The 20,721-nt window shown below is 27.4% G+C and overlaps 2 protein-coding genes across 2 annotated transcripts in view; one reads left to right on the plus strand and one right to left on the minus strand.

The window, feature by feature from the left end:
* The window catches only part of LOC115719620 (beta-glucosidase 12), a 102,610-nt gene that overhangs the window by 51,798 nt on the left and 30,091 nt on the right, over positions 1–20,721 (minus strand). The gene's annotated exons all lie outside the window — the stretch shown is intronic.
* Positions 4,397–10,634, plus strand: LOC115719614 (lipoxygenase 2, chloroplastic). The gene is made up of 9 exons (XM_030648717.2): positions 4,397–4,979; positions 5,950–6,236; positions 6,963–7,200; positions 7,826–8,173; positions 8,302–8,387; positions 8,489–8,602; positions 8,695–9,002; positions 9,108–9,374; positions 9,711–10,634. The coding sequence occupies exons 1-9, from the start codon at positions 4,607–4,609 to the stop codon at positions 10,468–10,470; spliced, it is 2,781 nt and encodes a 926-aa protein (XP_030504577.2). The 5' UTR covers positions 4,397–4,606; the 3' UTR covers positions 10,471–10,634.

The raw sequence follows: 20,721 nt of genomic DNA on the forward strand, positions 1-20,721 counted from the left end.
ATAATAATAATAATAATAATAATATCTTCAAGTTGCAATCTAGAGTTATTTTTTTAAAAAAAAAAAAAAAAAGAAAAAGAAACCTTGTATTCTGACATATGCACTTATTTGGTTCTGGACTTCTGGGCAATATTCGTCACTAGAAAATAAGATATAGGACATGAGGTAACTACTAACTAGTTTCCAAAAGAATTAGGTATTTATTTATTTTTATTTTTTAAAATAATCTTCACGTGCTATATTAAATTTATGGTTGAAGCCTCTTATATACATTATCCACGTGTAAATTTTTTTACTAGTTTATGTAGTTTTTTATAGAAATCCTTCTTTTAAAGAGCACTCATAATAAATTTTTTAATAGCACTCATAATTAGGGATGCATTTTATATATATTTTATTTTAAATTAATCAGCATTCTACTAATAATTAGTATATATATAATAAGATAAATACTATTTTAGATTATGTTTACAAAAAATAATTAATTACACTATTTGTGTTTAGTTATTAAATGATAAAATAGACATATGTATTTTTTAAAATTATACAAATAGGACTCTAAATTAATTTTTTGTCAAAATAAAACTTAATAATAATCCTATCCAGATGTTATGACAAAATTATATTTTCTGTATCAATTCGTGTTAAAAATTATCTTAAAATTGGTCACATTATAAATAAAATTATTGAAAATTGAACTCAGTGTCTCATTTTTACTATTTTGAAAAAGAGAAATGCTAAGGAGCACTAGTAGTGCCTACCCTCTTATGTGTCAGTATCGCTATTGGTTCAACTAAGTATCGAATTTCACATAGTTTAATATAATAGTTTTTAGGAAGTATCGCTAGTCAATCGTAACGTGATATGTCGAGAAGGTGCGCATAAGCGCCACTGGTACCTAATAGCAATACTCTTTGAAAAAATATAGAATCTATTTTGTCATTTAATTTCCTCTTAATAATAATTACTATAAATTAAATTGGAAAAAACAAACAAATTCATGAAAATGGTTTATACAACTGCCAAAGTAACTTTTTTTTATGATCATATTTTTAGAAATAAAAAATGGCATTCTTTGGAATCATTACCACGTATAATACTTGTAAAAAGAACTAATTAATAAAACAAAGATTAAGCATAGAAGAAAATAAATCTTGTTATGCCTATAAAAGTTACACATGTTGATAATGATTGATTTAATAATCTTTAAAGTGGTTGTATAGTAAAAAAAAATTTACTAATTAAATCCTAAAATTACATGATTGAAAAAACCTATGTTTCATTTAAAATATTTTATAAAAATATTATTTGTACAAATTCGAAACTATATTTAAAGTTAGTCTATGTAATAAATAATTTTAATAATTACTCTATAAGATAAATATAATTATTTTTGTGAAAAAATACAGATATATTTACTCATATTCATTGTTCTAAATAAAATAAAATAAAGAATTGATAGGTCACTAGTTTCCAAAAGAGGTAGGTGTTTTGTTTTCTATAATCTTCTTCTTCACGTGGTATATTAAATTTGTAGATGAAGACCTTATTATCCACGTGTAGTAATTCTTACTGGTTTGGTTTCTGTTGTTTGTTTCACACGTACCATATTACGAAACCTTTTTAAGCTTATGAATAGAAAAAAAAAATATACTAAAGAATACTTAATTTTGTTTAACTTTTTTAAGATTATTAAATATCGATATTTGTGTAATTTAATATCAAGTTCGACTGTTACTACTCAATCGGTAGGGTTCATTCTCAGCCATCACAAACTCACTTGCTGCCTGAAAAGATGTCAAAATTTAATTCAGTACAACTTAGCAATATACAATCGAAAATCCATTGAAAAACTATCGAAGGAAAATTTTCAAACTATTCAAATAAAAAATCATCGAAAAACTGTCAAAAAAATAATCGAAACTAGTCATCTTAAACCATGAGACACCAATAATCGAAAACTTATCGACACTAGAGATCTAAAAGCTATCAAAAGTAAACACGAGCAATGAAAACATGCACAAAAATTAAATCTTAAAATTTTAATTTTTATTATGGGTGGAATAATTTTATAATTAGGGTCACATTTAAGTATATTTAGTTAGATTTCCAATTTAATATATAATGCTATTTAATATAATTAAAAAAATATATTGTCAAATTGGATAAAGCTTTATACTTATAATTACGAAGTGTTACTTTGACTATATTTTTGTTTTGAACATTATTTGACATCAAGTGAAACATGGAATAAATTAATGTAAAATAATAAGATCAATTCTTCCTACTCTCAAAATCTACGTTTCTGATCTTTGTTTTAAATAATAATAAATAGAATTTATTCCCCTAAATTATGACATTTGTAGAGTTTTTCTTACATTTCTTTATTTCAAAAATTCCCCTTAAATTATATAAAAATGTTGAAAACATCCCTTACATTTGCATTTTGCTAATCTTTTAAAATAAATTGTTAACATACAAACATGACATTAATCTATCTCAGTTCTAAAATTAAAACAAAAAGTAAATACATAAATTACAATCTAAAAATGAATTACATATAAAAATATGTATGTACTCTGAGCTAATATTTATATATTAAATTAAATCGAATTTCAAATAGCTTAAAATTATTAAATGTATACTTAATAATAAATGTAATTCATAATAACCAATAAATATTTAAAACACTTTGTTTAGTTTTGGAAGACTTTTCACGCAAAAAAAAAAAAAAAATAGAAAGCATAACTGAACAAAAGTCATACTTAATTAATTTATATTATTATGTTTGTGAATAGAATAATTAAACTCATGGTACATCCCTATATATTCTTCAAACATATATTTATATATAAAAAACTTTTATGACACATATATATAAATTAATATGTATATAAATATATATATAGTAGTTAGAGAAAGCTTCCAAACGAGTTAGGTAGACCTTATAAATCGACCTATTATATTTTTAAAAACATATTTTATTAATTGTACTTTTTCCCAACATTTTATCCATGTCTAGTTAAAAATAATTTATTCATATCTGCATATCTTTCTTTCTTTCTAATAATTTTTTGGTTTGTGGGTATTATTAGTGATCAATATTTTTTATAAGTTGCACTTTATAATTGCTTATTGATATTTTTTAAAAGTTACTTTTTTAATTATACGTGCACTACTAGCGACACCAAGGAGAGTGTTAGACATCAGTAGTGTTATGTAGGAAAATTATTAAAAAGTACTATAGGTATTTAGCACTCTTTTCAGTGTCATACCATTATTTTTGTAATTAAGTATCAAATTTCATATTAACTTAAGAAAATAACTTTTAAAAAATCACTAACTAATTGTGTAACGCTGTCTTTAAAAAATACTACTGAGTATCACTGTGATTAATAACAATATTTGACTTTTTAGCAATTCTCTAGGTATATATTTATTGTAACTATATCACACCGTCCTATTTAATTATTTTTGTACTAATATCATTAATATAAAAATTAACACGTTAATAATAAATTCTCTCTATTATATATATTATTATGTATTACTCCTCCAACTTACCTATATATATATATATAGAGTTGCATCAATATATATATATAATTCAATTTCAACCCATCTTCATATACATATATACACACACCCAATTAATAATTAGTTTCTACTAATTATTAATAAAAAAGAAATGTTGAAGCCTTCAAATTACTAGTGGCCAAACTATAGTGTTCTTCTAAACAAGCCATTGATAATGATATCCATGGAAATTATATTATGAACTTTGACTATACACATTTCACACAATCAATATATTAATGTAAAATAAAATCAACTCTTCCTATTCTCAAATAATCTAACAAAACTTTCCTTTTCGGTTGAGATAACTAAACTATATATATAATATAAAAAGTTTTGGATAAGCAATTTTATTTGAATGAAACGTATATATAGTAGTAAACTAATTTATTATTATTATGTACAATATAATTAAGAATTAATTAAACTCATCTTATTAGGTACCTTATATGTATAGCTTTATGACACATGCACACACATAAATTAATACATAAATAATTAAATCATGAGTACAGTTATTGAACATCAGTAGTATCTAACACTATATAAAAATAGTACTCTATTATTATTTATCGATATTTCTTAAAACTTATTACACCGAAAAAAATACTAGACATCACTGCTACTTTTTAGTATTTTTCTTAAATTATAATACCTATATAGCTAGCTTCCAAAAGAGCTAGGAATTGAGACTTAAATGAACCTATATTATAATTTTTAAAAAAACACATTTTTTTATTTTATGTTTTCCCAACAATTAATTAATATCCATGTGCATATATAATATCAAAGAAATTCCCATCTACATATTTTGTTTCTTTCTAATAATTTCATTTGTTATTTCTTTATCTATTATAACTCATCCACACCTACCTTTATATATATATATATATAGAGAGAGAGGTACATACATATAACATAACCACATCAATTGCAACCAATCTTGATCTAGAGAGAAAAAGAGAGAAAATATATCTATATATATATACACACCCAATTAATTAGTTTGTACTAATTAATCAAAACAAAAATGTTGAAGCCTCATGTTCAAGTTACTAGTGGCCAAACTAGTGTTGTTCTAAACAAACCATTCATCCATGGAAATTATCATTTTCAATCTCCATTTTCATTGTTAGTGCCCTCTAAACACACTAACAAAAATAATGTTGGTGTTTCAATTTCTCATCGTGGCAAAGGCAATAATATTATCAAAGCTAGTTTACTTGGCCGATTGGTATCAAGTAAAGACAAAACAGCCACTGAAAGAGTTACAGTTAATGTTGCGGTACAACGTGAAACAGCTCCATTAATTGAGAAACCCCAGAGTTTGAGGGATAAAACTAATGATTTTCTTGGTGTAGCAAATTTCAGTGTTGAGCTCATTAGTGCTCAAAAAGATCCTGGTAAGTAAAATAGTATATTATTAAGGGGTATTTTCGCAAAAATATAGTTTTTCTTTTTATATGTTTGGTATCCATGAAATTTTTTTAAGGAAAATTTTTCAAGTTTTCGGCATCTAAAACAATATGATATTAAAAGAAAATAGAAAAAAATACATGTGTATGAATAAAATATATTATTTTTACTTTGAGTACTGAAAAAGATCTTGGTAAGTACATATATATATATGTAATGTTTCAAAAAGAAAAGTACATATATGTAAATAATATATTATTAAGGGGTATTTTGGCAAAAAATACAGCCCTTTCATTTTTTTAAGGAAAATAGCCTTTTCTTGTCATATATATTTTGCATATTATATAATATTAGAAAATTTTATGTTGTATGGATACTTCATTATCTGTTTTGGCATTTAATTTTTTTTAAAGGGCAGGTTCAAACAATTTGCTATATAATCTTTTTTTTTTTAAAAAAAAAAATACATATGTATTGATAATATATAAAACTTTTACTTTGATAATCTTTATGAAAATTGTTCTGAAAATTTTCGATCCTAAAAATTATTAGAAAAAAAAAGTCATTTTGCAAATATTATAATAAAATATAGTGTCTATTTTCATGTCATGATCATTTATTTTGATAAATTATATAAATTTTAAACTTTACATATACTTATTATGTGACAATTATTTTCAATTAATTAATTTATCTTTATGTATACATCAAAGTTTGTGTACATAAATTGTTTATACAAAAACACTTTAAGATACACAACATATATAATTTAAATTATTAGTAATTAATATATAAAACATTATTAAAGTTATACCATAGTTACTTACTTAACTATAATAATTAATTACTAGACACACATTAATATGTTAAAATTATGTATAATGCAATTATTATGTTGTTATTATTTGACAATAATAATATAGTTATATGTTTAATTTGTGTGGTTGTGATGATTAGAAACTGGAAAGCAAAGAAAGATGAAATGTTTCCCAGAATCAAAAAAAGGTGGGAAAAAGGACAAGGTGATGAACTATGAAGCAAAGGTTGATATTCCAAAGGATTTTGGTGATGTTGGTGCTGTTATTATTGAAAATGATTTCGAAAGAGAGATTTACATGAAAACTATTTCACTCCATTACCACTCTTCCGACGATAAGTTTGTTAATTTCTCCTGTGAATCATGGGTTCAATCCAAGCGCGATGTCCCCCGCGATCAACAATTGAGGCTCTTTTTCTCCGACAAGGTACTAATTATTGAAAAAATTAAATTGGGTATTCCCGGGTTAATTATAAGAGATTATGAGCTCGTTTAATACATCCTATAAAATTATATTATAATTTAATTATATATTATATTCTTATATTATACTATCTTAAATTTTAATTTATACTAAAATATTATATATTTAAGAGTATCTGTAAAAGTCAATCTACCACATACATATAATTTTACAAAAAAAATATAGTATGAAATATAATTCAATATAATATTATACAATACAATATGATATAGTGTACTAAACGAATCCTATATATCTCGTGTTTTATGCGCATGAATAGTTATATAATTCTAATTTTTCATATGCATGTCAATGAATACTGTAGCCAGGATTGGCCCTAGGCATAGACGGGCTAGGCCCGTGTCTAGGGCCTATACTTTTTAGGGACCGAAATGAAAAAAAAAATCATTAAGTTTTTACTTAAGTAAAATTAAATGTATTATAGATAACAAATATTTATATTTTAGTCGGTTGGGGTTATTGACATATTATAAAATGTCATAGATTCGAATCATAAATTTATGAAAATGAGTACTCTAAAATCTAATTTGTTTTATGCTCATATATTTTCAGGATAACACATAAAGTATATATTTATTTATTTTATTTTATAGGCATGTGACATATTGTAACTTTAACATATATTTTATATATGTATGTGAATATATATATATATATATATAATTACAGTCATATTTACCATCACAAACACCAAGTGGGCTAAAGGAATTGAGAAATGAAGAACTGAAAAGATTGAGAGGAAATGGGAAAGGAGAGAGAAAGGAGTATGAGAGAGTTTATGATTATGATGTGTACAATGATCTTGGTGATCCTGATAAAACCTCAGACCTCACTAGACCAGTTCTTGGTGGTTCCCAACGTCCTTATCCAAGACGTTGCAGGACTGGTCGTCCTCCAGCTAAAACTGGTAATTAATTTATATATTATCTTTGAAAAAGTCTTAATTAATCCTTTAGAATAATAACCTCATTATTTTTCAAAAGAGTTGTTTTCATACATTTCTTATTTATTTCAACCACATTTAACAAAGACTTCTAGTCATTTAAGTTGGTTTGTAAATTTTTAGGAAGTTTTAAATAATTTTTAATTTAAAAAGAAAATTAAATAATTAATTATTTACTTATGTGGGTAAGAAAAATAATAAAGAATTGCTAAAAGGTATTATATGTGTTTAACATCTTTATTGGTGTTATACTGCTTTTGGTGAATTAAGTATAGTCTTGTATAACTTAAAAAAATAACGTTTAGGGAATATTAATAACTATTAGTGCTCAAAATATTCACATTTTTTCAAAAATGTAGATGTGGTGTTTTAAATAACATGATTAATGTACTCAATTAATCATTAAAAAAATAAACTAAAAGGCTAGATGTCAAAACGGATAAAAGTATATATACTAGGACAACTTTTTTTTATAAGAAATTTACGTTATTTCACTCATTTCGTTATCGTTGAATTAATAATTAGGTTGATTGAACATTTGTTAATTATTAGCTTCATAAAATTAATGCATGTATATATATGTGTACAGACTTATCATCGGAGTCAAGGAGTGATAAGGCGTTCTATGTTCCTCGAGATGAAACATTTGCTGAAGTGAAACAAAGTGATTTCGGGTCGAGGAGAATGCAATTAGCGTTAAAAACCCTACTTCCATTCTTAGAAAACAACATGTTCGATGAAAAATTCCCGAATTTCACAGATATTGACAAGATGTTCAAAGAAGGCTACGAAATTACTGATAAATCAATTTCGGGAGATAAGTCACTCAAAGAAATGTTGTTGTTACATGTTGGAACTAAACTCCACTCATCTGTTTTGGTTGCTGAGAGCCTTGTTGATAATGTCATCAAGTTTAAACAACCACCCACTGCTGATAGTAAGTAAAATAATATTATTTTATTTTATTGAATTATATTGTTTGGTCAAATTTAAAGACTTGATTTACCAAACATTTAATTAAATATATACACTAATCTAGATTTTTTTAATGTTAATCAAATATAGTGGACAAGTTCTTTTGGTTTAGAGATGAAGAATTTGCTAGACAAACTATTGCTGGTCTCAACCCTTGTTGTCTTCAATTAGTGACGGTATGTTCTTATTAATTATATGTTAATAATTGAACTTAATTTTACAATATTAAAAAACTTGTTACCAAATTAATATAATTTGTTACTATTTGACTTTGTAGGAATGGCCACTAAAGAGTGAACTCGACCCTTCTATTTATGGTCCCCAAGAATCAAAAATCACTACAGAAATCGTTGAACAACAACTTAAAGCTTATGACTATACACTGCTCGATGTACATATATTTTATTGATTTTTTTTAGCATAATAATTAAAATTGTGATTAAATTAAGTAATTATTTAATTGTTATGTATGTATAATTGCAGGCTAGAAGAGAGAAGAAGTTGTACTTATTAGATTACCATGATGTGTTACTACCATATGTGAGTAAAGTAAGGAAATTGGAAAAAAGAACACTCTATGGATCAAGAACCTTATTTTTCTTAACTCCATATGGGACATTAATGCCTATGGCTATTGAGTTAACTAGGCCACCCATGGATGGTAAGCCACAATGGAAGGAAGTCTATACCCCAAATAGTAATTGGCATTCTACTGATATTTGGCTTTGGAAACTTGCAAAAGCTCATGTCCTTGCTCATGATGCCGGTGTTCACCAACTCGTTAGTCATTGGTAAAATATACAATATTTCAATTAGGGTTAGGTTTTATATTACACCGTTGTGAACTTAGCCAATGTTATTTTGCTAATGAGATGATAATTTGATGGTGCATGCAGGCTAAGGACACATTGTTGTGTTGAACCTTATGTGATTGCAACAAATAGACAACTTAGTGCGATGCACCCGATCAACAGATTGTTGCAACCGCATTTGAGGTATACGATGGAGATTAATGCTCTTGCTCGAAATACTTTGATTAACGCAGGCGGTGTTATTGAAAGTACTTTTGCACCTGGAAAATATTGTCTTGAGCTTAGTTCTGTTATCTATGATAAGCAATGGAGATTCGATCTACAAGGCTTACCTGCTGACCTAGTCCACAGGTATTACTACAAAAATTTTACTTTTAATTATAACAAACTTGTGATTGAAAGTGAAAAAATTGTGACTAATCGTAAATTATCATTCTTGTGTTGTGACTAAAAGTATTAGTCACAAAAATTACAATTTATTCTGACTAAAACTGAATTGATGACAATTTGTATCTAAATATTATGTTTTAGTCACAAATAACTTTTTATTGTGACTAAAAATCACGATTCAGTCACAAAAAATCTATGTTGTGACTAAAATTATTTTTTATATATATGTGCAATTATAGGGTTGAGATTTATTATACATCGTTTAACTAATATTAATGATTATTACAAAATGTGTAGAGGTATGGCAGTTGAGGATGAGACATGTGAGCATGGTCTAAGACTAACAATCGATGACTACCCTTACGCCAACGATGGTCTCCTAATATGGGACGCCATTAAAGAATGGGTTACTGAGTATGTTAAACATTACTATGCCAACTCAAGCGAGGTTGAGAGTGATGAGGAGCTACAAGAATGGTGGAAGGAGATCCGAACAGTCGGTCATGCTGATAAGAAGGAGGGTTGGCCTGACCTAAAGACACGTGAAGACCTCATAGATATTGTGACAAACATAGCATGGATCGCATCTGGTCACCATGCTGCTGTCAACTTTGGACAATATGCTTTTTCAGCCTATTTCCCAAACCGACCTTCGCTCACAAGAACCAACATGCCTTCAGAAGAAAAAGAATCAAAACCCGAGGTTTGGAAAGCCTTTAAGGCGAATCCAGAAGACACAATTCTTAAGTGCTTCCCTTCACAGCTTCAAGCAGCAAAGAATATGGCTGCATTAGACTTGTTGTCTACTCATGCGAGCGATGAGGAATATTTAGGGCATCATGTTGAGTCTGCTTGGAAGGAAGATTCTAAGATCTTAGACTCATTTAAGAAATTCCAACAAAGGATTAAGCAAATTGAAGATATTATTGATGAGAGGAATGATGATGAGAATCTTAAGAATAGACATGGAGCTGGGATTTTGCCTTATGAGTTTCTTAAGCCATTTTCAGAGGAAGGTATCACAAACAAGGGTGTCCCATACAGCATTTCCATTTAAAAGAAGTGCCATAAATATTATGAAAGCAATAAGTGCAATAAATAACAAACTATTTTAAATAATGGCTAGCTAGCTATAGCTATTTAGCCAATTGGTTGTAACTCTTATTTTCATGAACATTTCATGATATGTATGGGAAATAACAAAACATGAATTATCACAAATTATAATTTGTGCTTGATTAATTACAGACCTAATTATAATTTCCCACTCTTTCTTTCTCCTTTTCTCTTCACTCACTCATGAAATCATGATGAGAAGCTTTCTATATTTATTATTGAATATCACTATATTTAGCTCAAATTTTGGAATTATGCTTTAATGCACAAGATTTAAATTAACTTATTTTAAAGTCAACATAGTCATTATTTTTTTTATTGAAACTATATATAAAAGAATTATTTAAATCAATATAAAAATATTTTAATTAGTAAAAATCATTAATTAGTGGCAAATGAGTAAATAAAAAATGTAATATTAATTGTGGTGTAAATTTGGCCCGAACTATATTTTGTGTTGAATTTAGCCTAATTTTTAGCATGTGTCGAATTTGATACACCTTTTACACCACCATTGAAGTTTCATTTTTTAAAAATTAAAATATAACAATACACTACTTTATAGCCCTCTATTTGATTCTAACTACTTTATTTACAAAGAAAAGCTCATTTAGCTCATTGAGATTAAAAGTAAGATCCATTAATTGAGTCTACACACAAAACAATAATTTTAACCATGCATGAATGAAAAATTAATTTGTAAAGGAATATTTTTAGAGTTAAGCTTGAGCTAAGGTGGGCCTAGTCATTGCAAAGGGCCCACCCAACGTTGAGGCTAAAAAAATATATATTTTTGAAAATATACATATTATTTAGTAGTTTTAAAAATACCACTTTTTTTAATATAGGACCCAATTATCTTTTTTTTTAAGACCCGTCCAATCTTATAACTGACCCTTAATGTTTAATTCAATAATCACACATAAATTACTATTGTCCCTTCAAGCTTTTAAAGAAAGGATAACAAGTTTTTAAAACAAATGGCGAGACGCTGATGACATTGGATTGCATCTTGTTACCAAGATTTTATTACTTATGTGATTTATTTTTCAATGAAGTTTCCCTACTCTAATGAATTTAAGATCATTGTTAGAAATTTTTACAAGTTTGTCATCCAGATTTTCAAGAGTGTCCCTAATCTGTGTTGCTCATGGATGCTCCTCGGATGAATGAATAACTTGTTTGGCTAGATATGATGATCCAAGTTTTTGGTAGATGTATAAAAATATCGTGATAATCATGATATGTATAGTATTTATTTGATAAACATGATCATAAACTAGCTTGTATAACATTATTATATTTTCAACAAATTTATTCATTGCTTTGAAAAAAAAAAAAAAAATCACACATAAAATTGCCATCACCATAATGAAATGTCTAAAAATGAGGGAAAACAAAACAAATAAGAATAACTACTTATTCCTTTTCAAAAAATAAATAAATAAATAACTTCTCTTAAAAATTTACCATAAAATAATATTTTTCAAAAAAGACACATTTTGCAAACTTGTAACTAAAATACCATAAAAATGAAAAGTCTAATATAAAATAATAATAAAAAAAAAACCTCTCCATACACAAGTATTAGAGGAAATTAGATTGTATACCCCTTTTAAGTTAGTGTCTCTCATATTTACCTCTTGTTCAAAATTCTTTAATTAATACCCTCTTTTTCCTTCATTCTTCCAATTATAACCCTGTCCCTTTTCACACGATTCTCTTCTCTAATTTAATATATGAAGGGAAATTTCATTTTTAATGCTTAAAAAAATACCCTCTAACAAAATTTAGACTCCTAATTAATTTATACAATTAAATGCTATTGTTTTCAATTTCTACCCAAAATACCCTCCCTTTCATTTTCCTTCTCTCTCTGTCTCTTTCTCTTCTCCACTCTCTCTTCCTCTTCCTCGCACCACCGAGACCAACCAGACCCAGGCACCGAGACCACCCAACCACCACCACCGAACCTCCTTTCCTCCATTACCGAACCTCCTCATCTACTCAAAAACCCAGACGAAACCCAGAGGCCCAAGACCGATCGGACCTCCATAGCACTCAAGCATCAAAAAACCCAGAGGCCCCGAACCTCTCTCTCCGTCTTCATCTTCATCTTCGTGTTTATTTTTTTATTGGATTTATCGATAGGTTATCGATAAGTTATCGATAGTTTATCGATGGCATTTATCGATAGGTTATCGATAGTATATCGATGACATTTATCGATAATTTCTGTTTGCACACAAAAAAAGCAGTGCGCAGACAAAACCATCGATAAACTATCGATAAAGTATCGATAACCCATCGATAATCCCATTTTGGCCAGAAAATCATACCTTCCACCACCATCTAATGTGTCAAACAAATACGAATTCAATGAGCTTCTGGTTGGGGGAGGGTTAGGTGGGCGATGGCGAATGGCAGTGGTTGAGAGAAGCCGAGGAGGAAGAAGAGAGAAAGATTTGGGTAGGTGAGGTTTGGGGGTTGTTGGATTAAGTTTTGGGTAGATGAGGAGGTTCGATGGTGGAGGAGAAGAGGTTCATTGGTGGTGGTTGGTGGTGTCGGTGCCTGAGTTTGAGTGTCTCAGTGGTGCGAGAAAGAGGAAGAGAGAGTGAGGAAGAGAAAGAGAAAGAGACAAAGAGAGAAGGAAAATGAAAGGGAGGGTATTTTGGGTAGAAATTGAAAACAATAGCATTAAATTGTATAAATTAATTAGGAGTCTAAATTTTGTTAGAAAGTATTTTTTTAAGCATTAAAAATTTCCCTATATGAATTAACATTTCTCTGCCTGAAACTTTCAGCAAAAAAACAAATCTCCCTATAACTTCCTAGCCATCTCCTTCGTTGGAGCTATACACTCTCTCTCAAAGATTCACAGTCATCAACAATAATCAGAGTTGTATGTCCTGAGGTTCATAGCTTCACAACCACAAATCTTCCTCTTTAATTTATACCCACTTTTATAAGTTATATTCTCATTATGTGCATTAAGAAGTCTAATTTTAATAAGTTTTGTGAGGTTATATTTGATAGTTTGATTATAAAAGAGGGTATTTATCAATTAAAATTATTTTAGAGTTATATTTAATTAATGTGTAATAAATAATGGGTAGTTTTCAACTTATCCCCAAGTATTATCCCAAATTACTTATAATTTATTAAATTTGAACAATAACAACAAAAGGGTTATATATTATATTTATTTTAAATTTGTTGTTGAGGAAATTTTTGAACCAATGTTTGTAATCCACATAGTTAAGCCCAAATCGAACAGTGTGCCCTAATATCCATTCAAAGTTGTCTAACAATGACCATGCAAAGTAACCTTTCACCTTCACACCATCCTTTCTGATATTCATACCATAAAAAAAATATTAACATATATTAATAATTAATTTATTTAATAATAAAATTAATGTGTATAAGATTTTTGACATACTTACTTTGAGACACGAACATTCCTTTTTCTGTCTGACTTCAAAAATGACTTAACATTTAGATATATATTTTTTTATATAAATAAATTTAAAATTAGATTAACTTTTATATATTTAAAATATATAATTGAATTGTATTAAATTTAGTTTTATTATTATTATTTAAATTAATAATTAAGGTAATAACAACTAAAATATAATTTTAATTAAGCAAACATCCATTACATGCTACTAATACTTAGTATATATATAATAGGATAAATACTATTGTAGACCATTATTTTACAATAGTTACTAATTATACTCTCTGTGTTTTGTTAAAAGATAAAATAGAATCATGTATTTTCTAAAATTATACAAATAAGACCCTGAATTAATTTTTTGTCAAAGTAAAACTTAATAATAATCGGATCTAGAGATGTTATGACAAATCTAGTTATATTTTCTGTATATATTCGTGTTAAAAATTATCTGAAAATTGGTTGCATTAAAAATAAAATTGTTAAAAATTGAACTCAGTGTCCTATTTTTACTATTTTGAAAAATATAGAGTCTATTTTGTCATTTAATTTTATCTTAATAATAATTAGTAGAAATTAAAAAAATCAAATTCATGAAAATGGTTTATACAACTGCCAAGTTAAGTAACTTTGGTTTATAATCATATTTTTAGAAATAAAAATGACATTCTAATTTGGAATCATTATACGTACACAGTACACTACATGAATACTTGTAAAAAGAACTAATTAATAAAATAAAGATTAAGCATAGAATAAAATAAATCTTGTTATGCCTAAAAAAGGTTACACATGTTGATAATGATTGATTTAATAATCTTTAAAGTGGTTGTATAGTAAAAAAAAAAATTTACTAATTAAATCCTAAAATTACATGATTGAAAAAACATATGTTTCATTTAAAATATTTTATAAAAATATTATTTGTACAAATTCGAAACTATATTTAAAGTTAGTCTATGTAATAAATAATTTTAATAATTACTCTATAAGATATATATAATTATTTTTGTGAAAAAATATAGATATATTTATTCATACTAGTAAAAAATTACGTGCGAGACACGTATACTAAATTTTATGTTAGTTTTTTTTCTATGTTATTAAAAAATGATACAATTAAAAATTAAAAAAAATATTATTAGTTATTAAGTTCAACATCATTACCCTGTGTTCATTTTTAAGGAAAAAAAAAATTATGAAATAATAATTTGTTGCAACGGGAGTACAGGCAAAATTCAAAAAATATAGTATTTATTAGTAGAGTATTGACAATTTCAACAGTAAATTAACTGATTGTATACTTTTTTGTCTGCTAACATTAAACTTTTGATATTTGAGTGGTGGACTCTTATTTGTCTGCTTTTCAAATTTTTTTAACACTCTCATTTTATTCTTCCAACTTTCTGTAGTTGGAGTGATGTCCTTAATTGTTGTATATAGTGTAGTCATTTATTCACTTGTTTTCAAATAAAACAATAGATATACAAAATAAAATTAAATATAACTAAGCTCATATTAAAATCAATCTCACCTTTCAATATAGTAAAAGGTTTTTAAATTGATTCATTCTCACTTAATAATAATTGTGACACACCTAACGAATAATAATATTATGTTACCTAATAACAAAATAGGAATCCACCAAACAACATTATGAAAATTTATTCCAAGTATAATTATATAAATCTATTACTCATTGAAGTCTATAAGAAACTCTAAAAAGCTCACAATACGAAATTTCACATTAAAAATCTAAAAATGATCAACTATGTAGCAGGAATAATAATACAATAACCATAATTGCTGTAACGTCCCCGCTTCAAGCCTCCATTGGGCCCTTACACCCACGGAATGAATGGCTCTTATACACGAGTACGTCACTCTGGCTGCTTCCTGGATCGATGACTGACCCTACAGACCAACACGAGTGTTTCCAGCGTGCTTTGTCCTCACTCGCACGCTTCCTGGGAAAACTTCCCAGGAGGTCACCCATCCTGAAATTGCTCCCAGGTCAAGCACGCTTAACTGTGGAGTTCTTTCGTGATGGGCTACCGAAAAACAAGATGCACCTTGTTGACATAGGTAGTACCAATCAATCCATTTAAGCTCTCTTCAACTGTGTAGTCCCATACCTACACAGTCTTAGAATCATCCCACTTGACCTTCCCCAGGCGGTGTGGGATTGCACGGCCTACCGGTGTTTCCCCTTACGGATCACGGGACTACTGACTGTCACAATCACCCCCCCTTACGGGGTCCGACGTCCTCGTCGACCACACTTCCGGCTGGGTCAAGGCTCTGATACCATTTGTAACGTCCCCGCTTCAAGCCTCCATTGGGCCCTTACACCCACGGAATGAATGGCTCTTATACACGAGTACGTCACGTTGGGCCGCTTCTGGATCGATGGCCGACCTACAGACCAACACGAGTGTTTCCAGCGTGCTTTGTCCTCACTCGCACGCTTCCTGGGAAAACTTCCCAGGAGGTCACCCATCCTGAAATTGCTCCCAGGTCAAGCACGCTTAACTGTGGAGTTCTTTCGTGATGGGCTACCGAAAAACAAGATGCACCTTGTTGACATAGGTAGTACCAATCAATCCATTTAAGCTCTCTTCAACTGTGTAGTCCCATACCTACACAGTCTTAGAATCATCCCACTTGACCTTCCCCAGGCGGTGTGGGATTGCACAGCTTACCCGGTGTTTCCCCTTACGGATCACGGGACTACTGACTGTCACAATTGCCTAGTCATATACAGTCTTAAAACTTAAAAGAGTGGCATTATTCATTCAAGTTTCGACTAAGTGTTTCTGAGTTTGAGTTATAATATTGTGTCCTGTGTTTATGTCCAAATATTATGTGTCTTTGGCTAATCTAGTGAAGAAGATTGAAGTTTTGATTCTCAATAAATAGAATGAATATAAGTGTATACTTTGTAGTAGGTCATTATTGTGTCATTTTTAAGTTAATGTGTCAACTTGAAAATAATTCATTTAATAAACAGAATGGAGTCAATCTAAAAATATTTTTCTGCCTTAATAAGTAGAGCTATAAAAAATAAACTCAGTAACTTTTTGAGTGTTAAAAAATTGTAAATGGTTATAAATTCAGAGTAAGTAAGTTGTGTGTGGCAGCTGGTTAAAGAAGCCAAAATTAAGGTTTATGATTAGAAAGTAGAAGCACCGCTAGAACTTTCCTTTGTTTGAAGTAATAGTATAATAACTAATATTTTTTATTACATATTAATAATTAATTCAAGATGAGTTTTTTAAAGTATTTTTGAAACATCGTGGGATATATAAATGCAATACTTTTGCATCTTTAGCAATATATATATAATATATAAATAGTAGTAAATTCTTATTTAATTTTTAATTGTATCATGGCATAAAATTTAATATATAGCTTTTTACTTACCATGCATGGTCGACACCTCAATTGAATAGAGTCCTATTCAATTAGTTTCTATTTTTCGTGTCTTGATTTCAGATTATAAGAAAGTATTATTTTTCTTTGGACCTTGACCACTTAATCTATGATCGTATAGTTTTAGAATAAAATTCTTATATGATCGTAGATGTATATTTATGGTATTGTTTATTAATAATTAAGATATCAAATTAAATATTTTAAACCATGAATTTCTCATAAACTATTTTATTTTTATTAATAAATCATTTTATTTTTAATATAAATATACATCTACAATCATAAACTATATTCGGTTCCCTACTCATCCTTTCAACCTCAATTATCTCTTTGTGATTTACAACCAATTTTGTCATTTTTTTCACCTACAAAATTAAATTTATTTAAAAATCCACCCAATATATATCTATTATCAAACTGTACATGTATACAAAGGCTTGATTAGTTTAAAATTCAAAAAGTTTTATGTTTCTGAAAATTTAAAAGATGAGTCCACACGAAATTTTTTAATTGGTTGGTAGTTTTCAAAATTAATAAACCAAGAATTCTGTTATATAGGCACACTTTATATAGAATATAAATAATTATATAATATTCTCCGCTTTTATTTATTTATATATATCACAATTGGTATTCTTTTTTTTTCCTCTCTCAATGCGATTCTTTGAGTGTGTTTACTGAGAATATTTAATGCTTAATAATCTCTTCTCATTCTTTCTTAGTTTACTATGATTTTGAACTACATTTGTGTTTTTGCCACTTTTTCTGTTCATTGTGATCTTGAACCACAATGAATTATTCTAAATAATATAAATAATAGTTGTGATTATATATAGAGTTGAAATATGCTAAATATCAATTCAAATATTAATAGGATTTGTTTTATTATTATTTTATTATATATAAATAATATTTTATTATTTTATTAAATAAAAATAAAAAATCATCCATAAATTTCTCATAAACCAAAAATTTTAGTTATATAAGCACACTTTATATAGAATAGATTCATTGTTCTAAATAAAATAAAATAAAATAAAGAATTGATAGGTCACTAGTTTCCAAAAGAGGTAGGTGTTTTGTTTTCTATAATCTTCTTCATCACGTGGTATATTAAATTTGTAGATAAAATCCACGTGTAAAAATTCATGCTGGTTTGGTTTCTGTTGTTTGTTTCACACGTACAATAAATAGAATGTAACATTCTAAAAAACAGTAACTTATAGTCAATAAATAAATTATTAAAAATATGCTACAATAATAACAGTAACTTATACTCAATAAATAAATTATAAATATGCTACAATAATAACAGTAACTTATACTCAATACATAAATTATTAAAAATATGCTACAATAATAACAGTAACTTATACTCAATAAATAAATTATTTTAAAAAATAAATAGAATGTAACATTATAAAAAACAAAAATATCAAAAAGCATTACTCAACAAAAGTCATAATTTTAATTATGACTAATATGGTTTTTTAGTTTTTATGGCACGTGTTTTTTGGTTTTTGTAAGGCAATATATCTAGTTTTGTAAATGGTTTGTTTTTATTGATTTTGTAAGACCAATGTGGCTAGTTTTTTTGTATGGCCAATGTGGCTAGTTTTCTTTGTACGGCCAATGTGGTTAGTTTTGGTTTTGTAAGGCCAGTATGGCTATTTTAGTTTTGTAAGGCTAGTCTGGCTAGTTTTTGGTTTTGTAAGGCCAGTATGGCTAGTTTTAATTTTGTAAGGTCAGTATGACGATTTTTAGTTTTGTAAGACTAACATGACTAGTTTTGATTTTGTAAAGTTATTATATGGCTAGTTTAATTTTGTAAGGTCAGTTTGGTCTAATAATAACACATCAAATGTAGTGTAATCACCGTCAGGAATGGAGATGAAAATAGATAAGTACCTACGTCAGAGAATTCTATGTGACTATTTATATAAAATTTCATATTTTATTTTATTTTATTTATAAGGGAAATTTCATTTTTTTATTAAATATTTATTATGTATTAATTAATTTCTCTTTATTTTGCAGGTGTTTTACTAGTGGTTCGGAAGTGACAACTCTCAGTTTTCAGGTTTTCTTTTCTGATATTATGGTTTTATTGTCTAGCTCTCCTAGGGTATCTCTGCATGCTCTTAGGATAGACAATAAACTATTATAGATGGAAGAAAATTCTCCTCTGGTTGTGTAACTTTGTTATCTTTGTTATTTTAACCTGTATCGGTTACCCTACAAAAAAGAAAAAAAAACAAAAAACAAAAGTCATAGTTAAAGAAAATTTTTATTTATTCTTTATTTGAATGAGTCCAAGGAACGTGCATAGTTAATTAATTTATATTATTATGTTTGTGAATAGAATAATTAAATTCATGGTATATCCCTATATATTCTTCAAATATATTTATATATAAAAAACTTTTATGACACGTACATATATAAATTAATATGTATGTATCACTTAACAAAAGTTTCCTACCATTAGAGTACTTTTTTTAATCATTGATTTTAGATCGGATAGTTATTATAGTTTAAGATATATATTAACTAACTGTATACAATAAAAATTTTATACTTTCTAAAAAAAAAATATTTATTTTTAAAAATAATAAATATTAAAACTTAAAAAAAGGACCCTAAATTTTCTCACTCTCCATTACAATATTGTTCTTCCAAAAATCTGAATGGCATTCTCTGCAGCAAACCCACGCCATCTCTCCATTACAACAATCCCACGACGACCCAATGGCGACCCGACGGCGAACTCATTGTGAACTCTCGAACCCGGACGACATAAACTCATACAAACAATAAAATTTTACTTAGGGCTATTTACAAAAATATGGGAAAATAAAGATAAGTTTTGATATAAATGGCATAAAAACTTAATTACACTAAATATGGCATTTTTTAAAAAAACTTACAAATATGGGAAAAAGTCTTGAGTAATGCCATAAAAAACTTAAAATTTGTGTTTCTTTTTATTTATTTTTTCTTTTTTAAAAAAATAAAATAATAAAATAAATAAAAAATAATCTCAACTATAGATATTATTTTTTATTTACAGAAATTAAACTTGTTTTTTTTTTTTTATTTAAACTACTATTTTTTTTCTTTGTTTTTTTGTTAAAAACTAATTATTTCATTAAAAGCAACAGAAAAAAAAAAAAAAAACCAGTTTCATCAACATCATCCTGAAGAAAAAACAATATAAAAAATTATAATCTAAATATAATATAAACTTTAAAAATCAGTTTCATCAACATTGAAAGAAACTATTAATTTCATTAAAAG

The sequence above is a fragment of the Cannabis sativa genome, chromosome 2 (genome assembly GCF_029168945.1).
Source record: "Cannabis sativa cultivar Pink pepper isolate KNU-18-1 chromosome 2, ASM2916894v1, whole genome shotgun sequence".
Classification (NCBI taxonomy): Eukaryota; Viridiplantae; Streptophyta; class Magnoliopsida; order Rosales; family Cannabaceae; genus Cannabis; species Cannabis sativa.

What these genes read in the sequence shown, in the direction of transcription:
- LOC115719614 (XM_030648717.2), top strand. Translation starts at nt 4,607, where the DNA reads ATGTTGAAGCCTCATGTTCAAGTTACTAGTGGCCAAACTAGTGTTGTT. An exon ending in TAGTGCTCAAAAAGATCCTG is followed by an intron (nt 4,980 to 5,949) that starts GTAAGTAAAATA and finishes TGTGATGATTAG; the next exon opens with AAACTGGAAAGCAAAGAAAG. An exon ending in ATGACTATACACTGCTCGAT is followed by an intron (nt 8,603 to 8,694) that starts GTACATATATTT and finishes GTATAATTGCAG; the next exon opens with GCTAGAAGAGAGAAGAAGTT.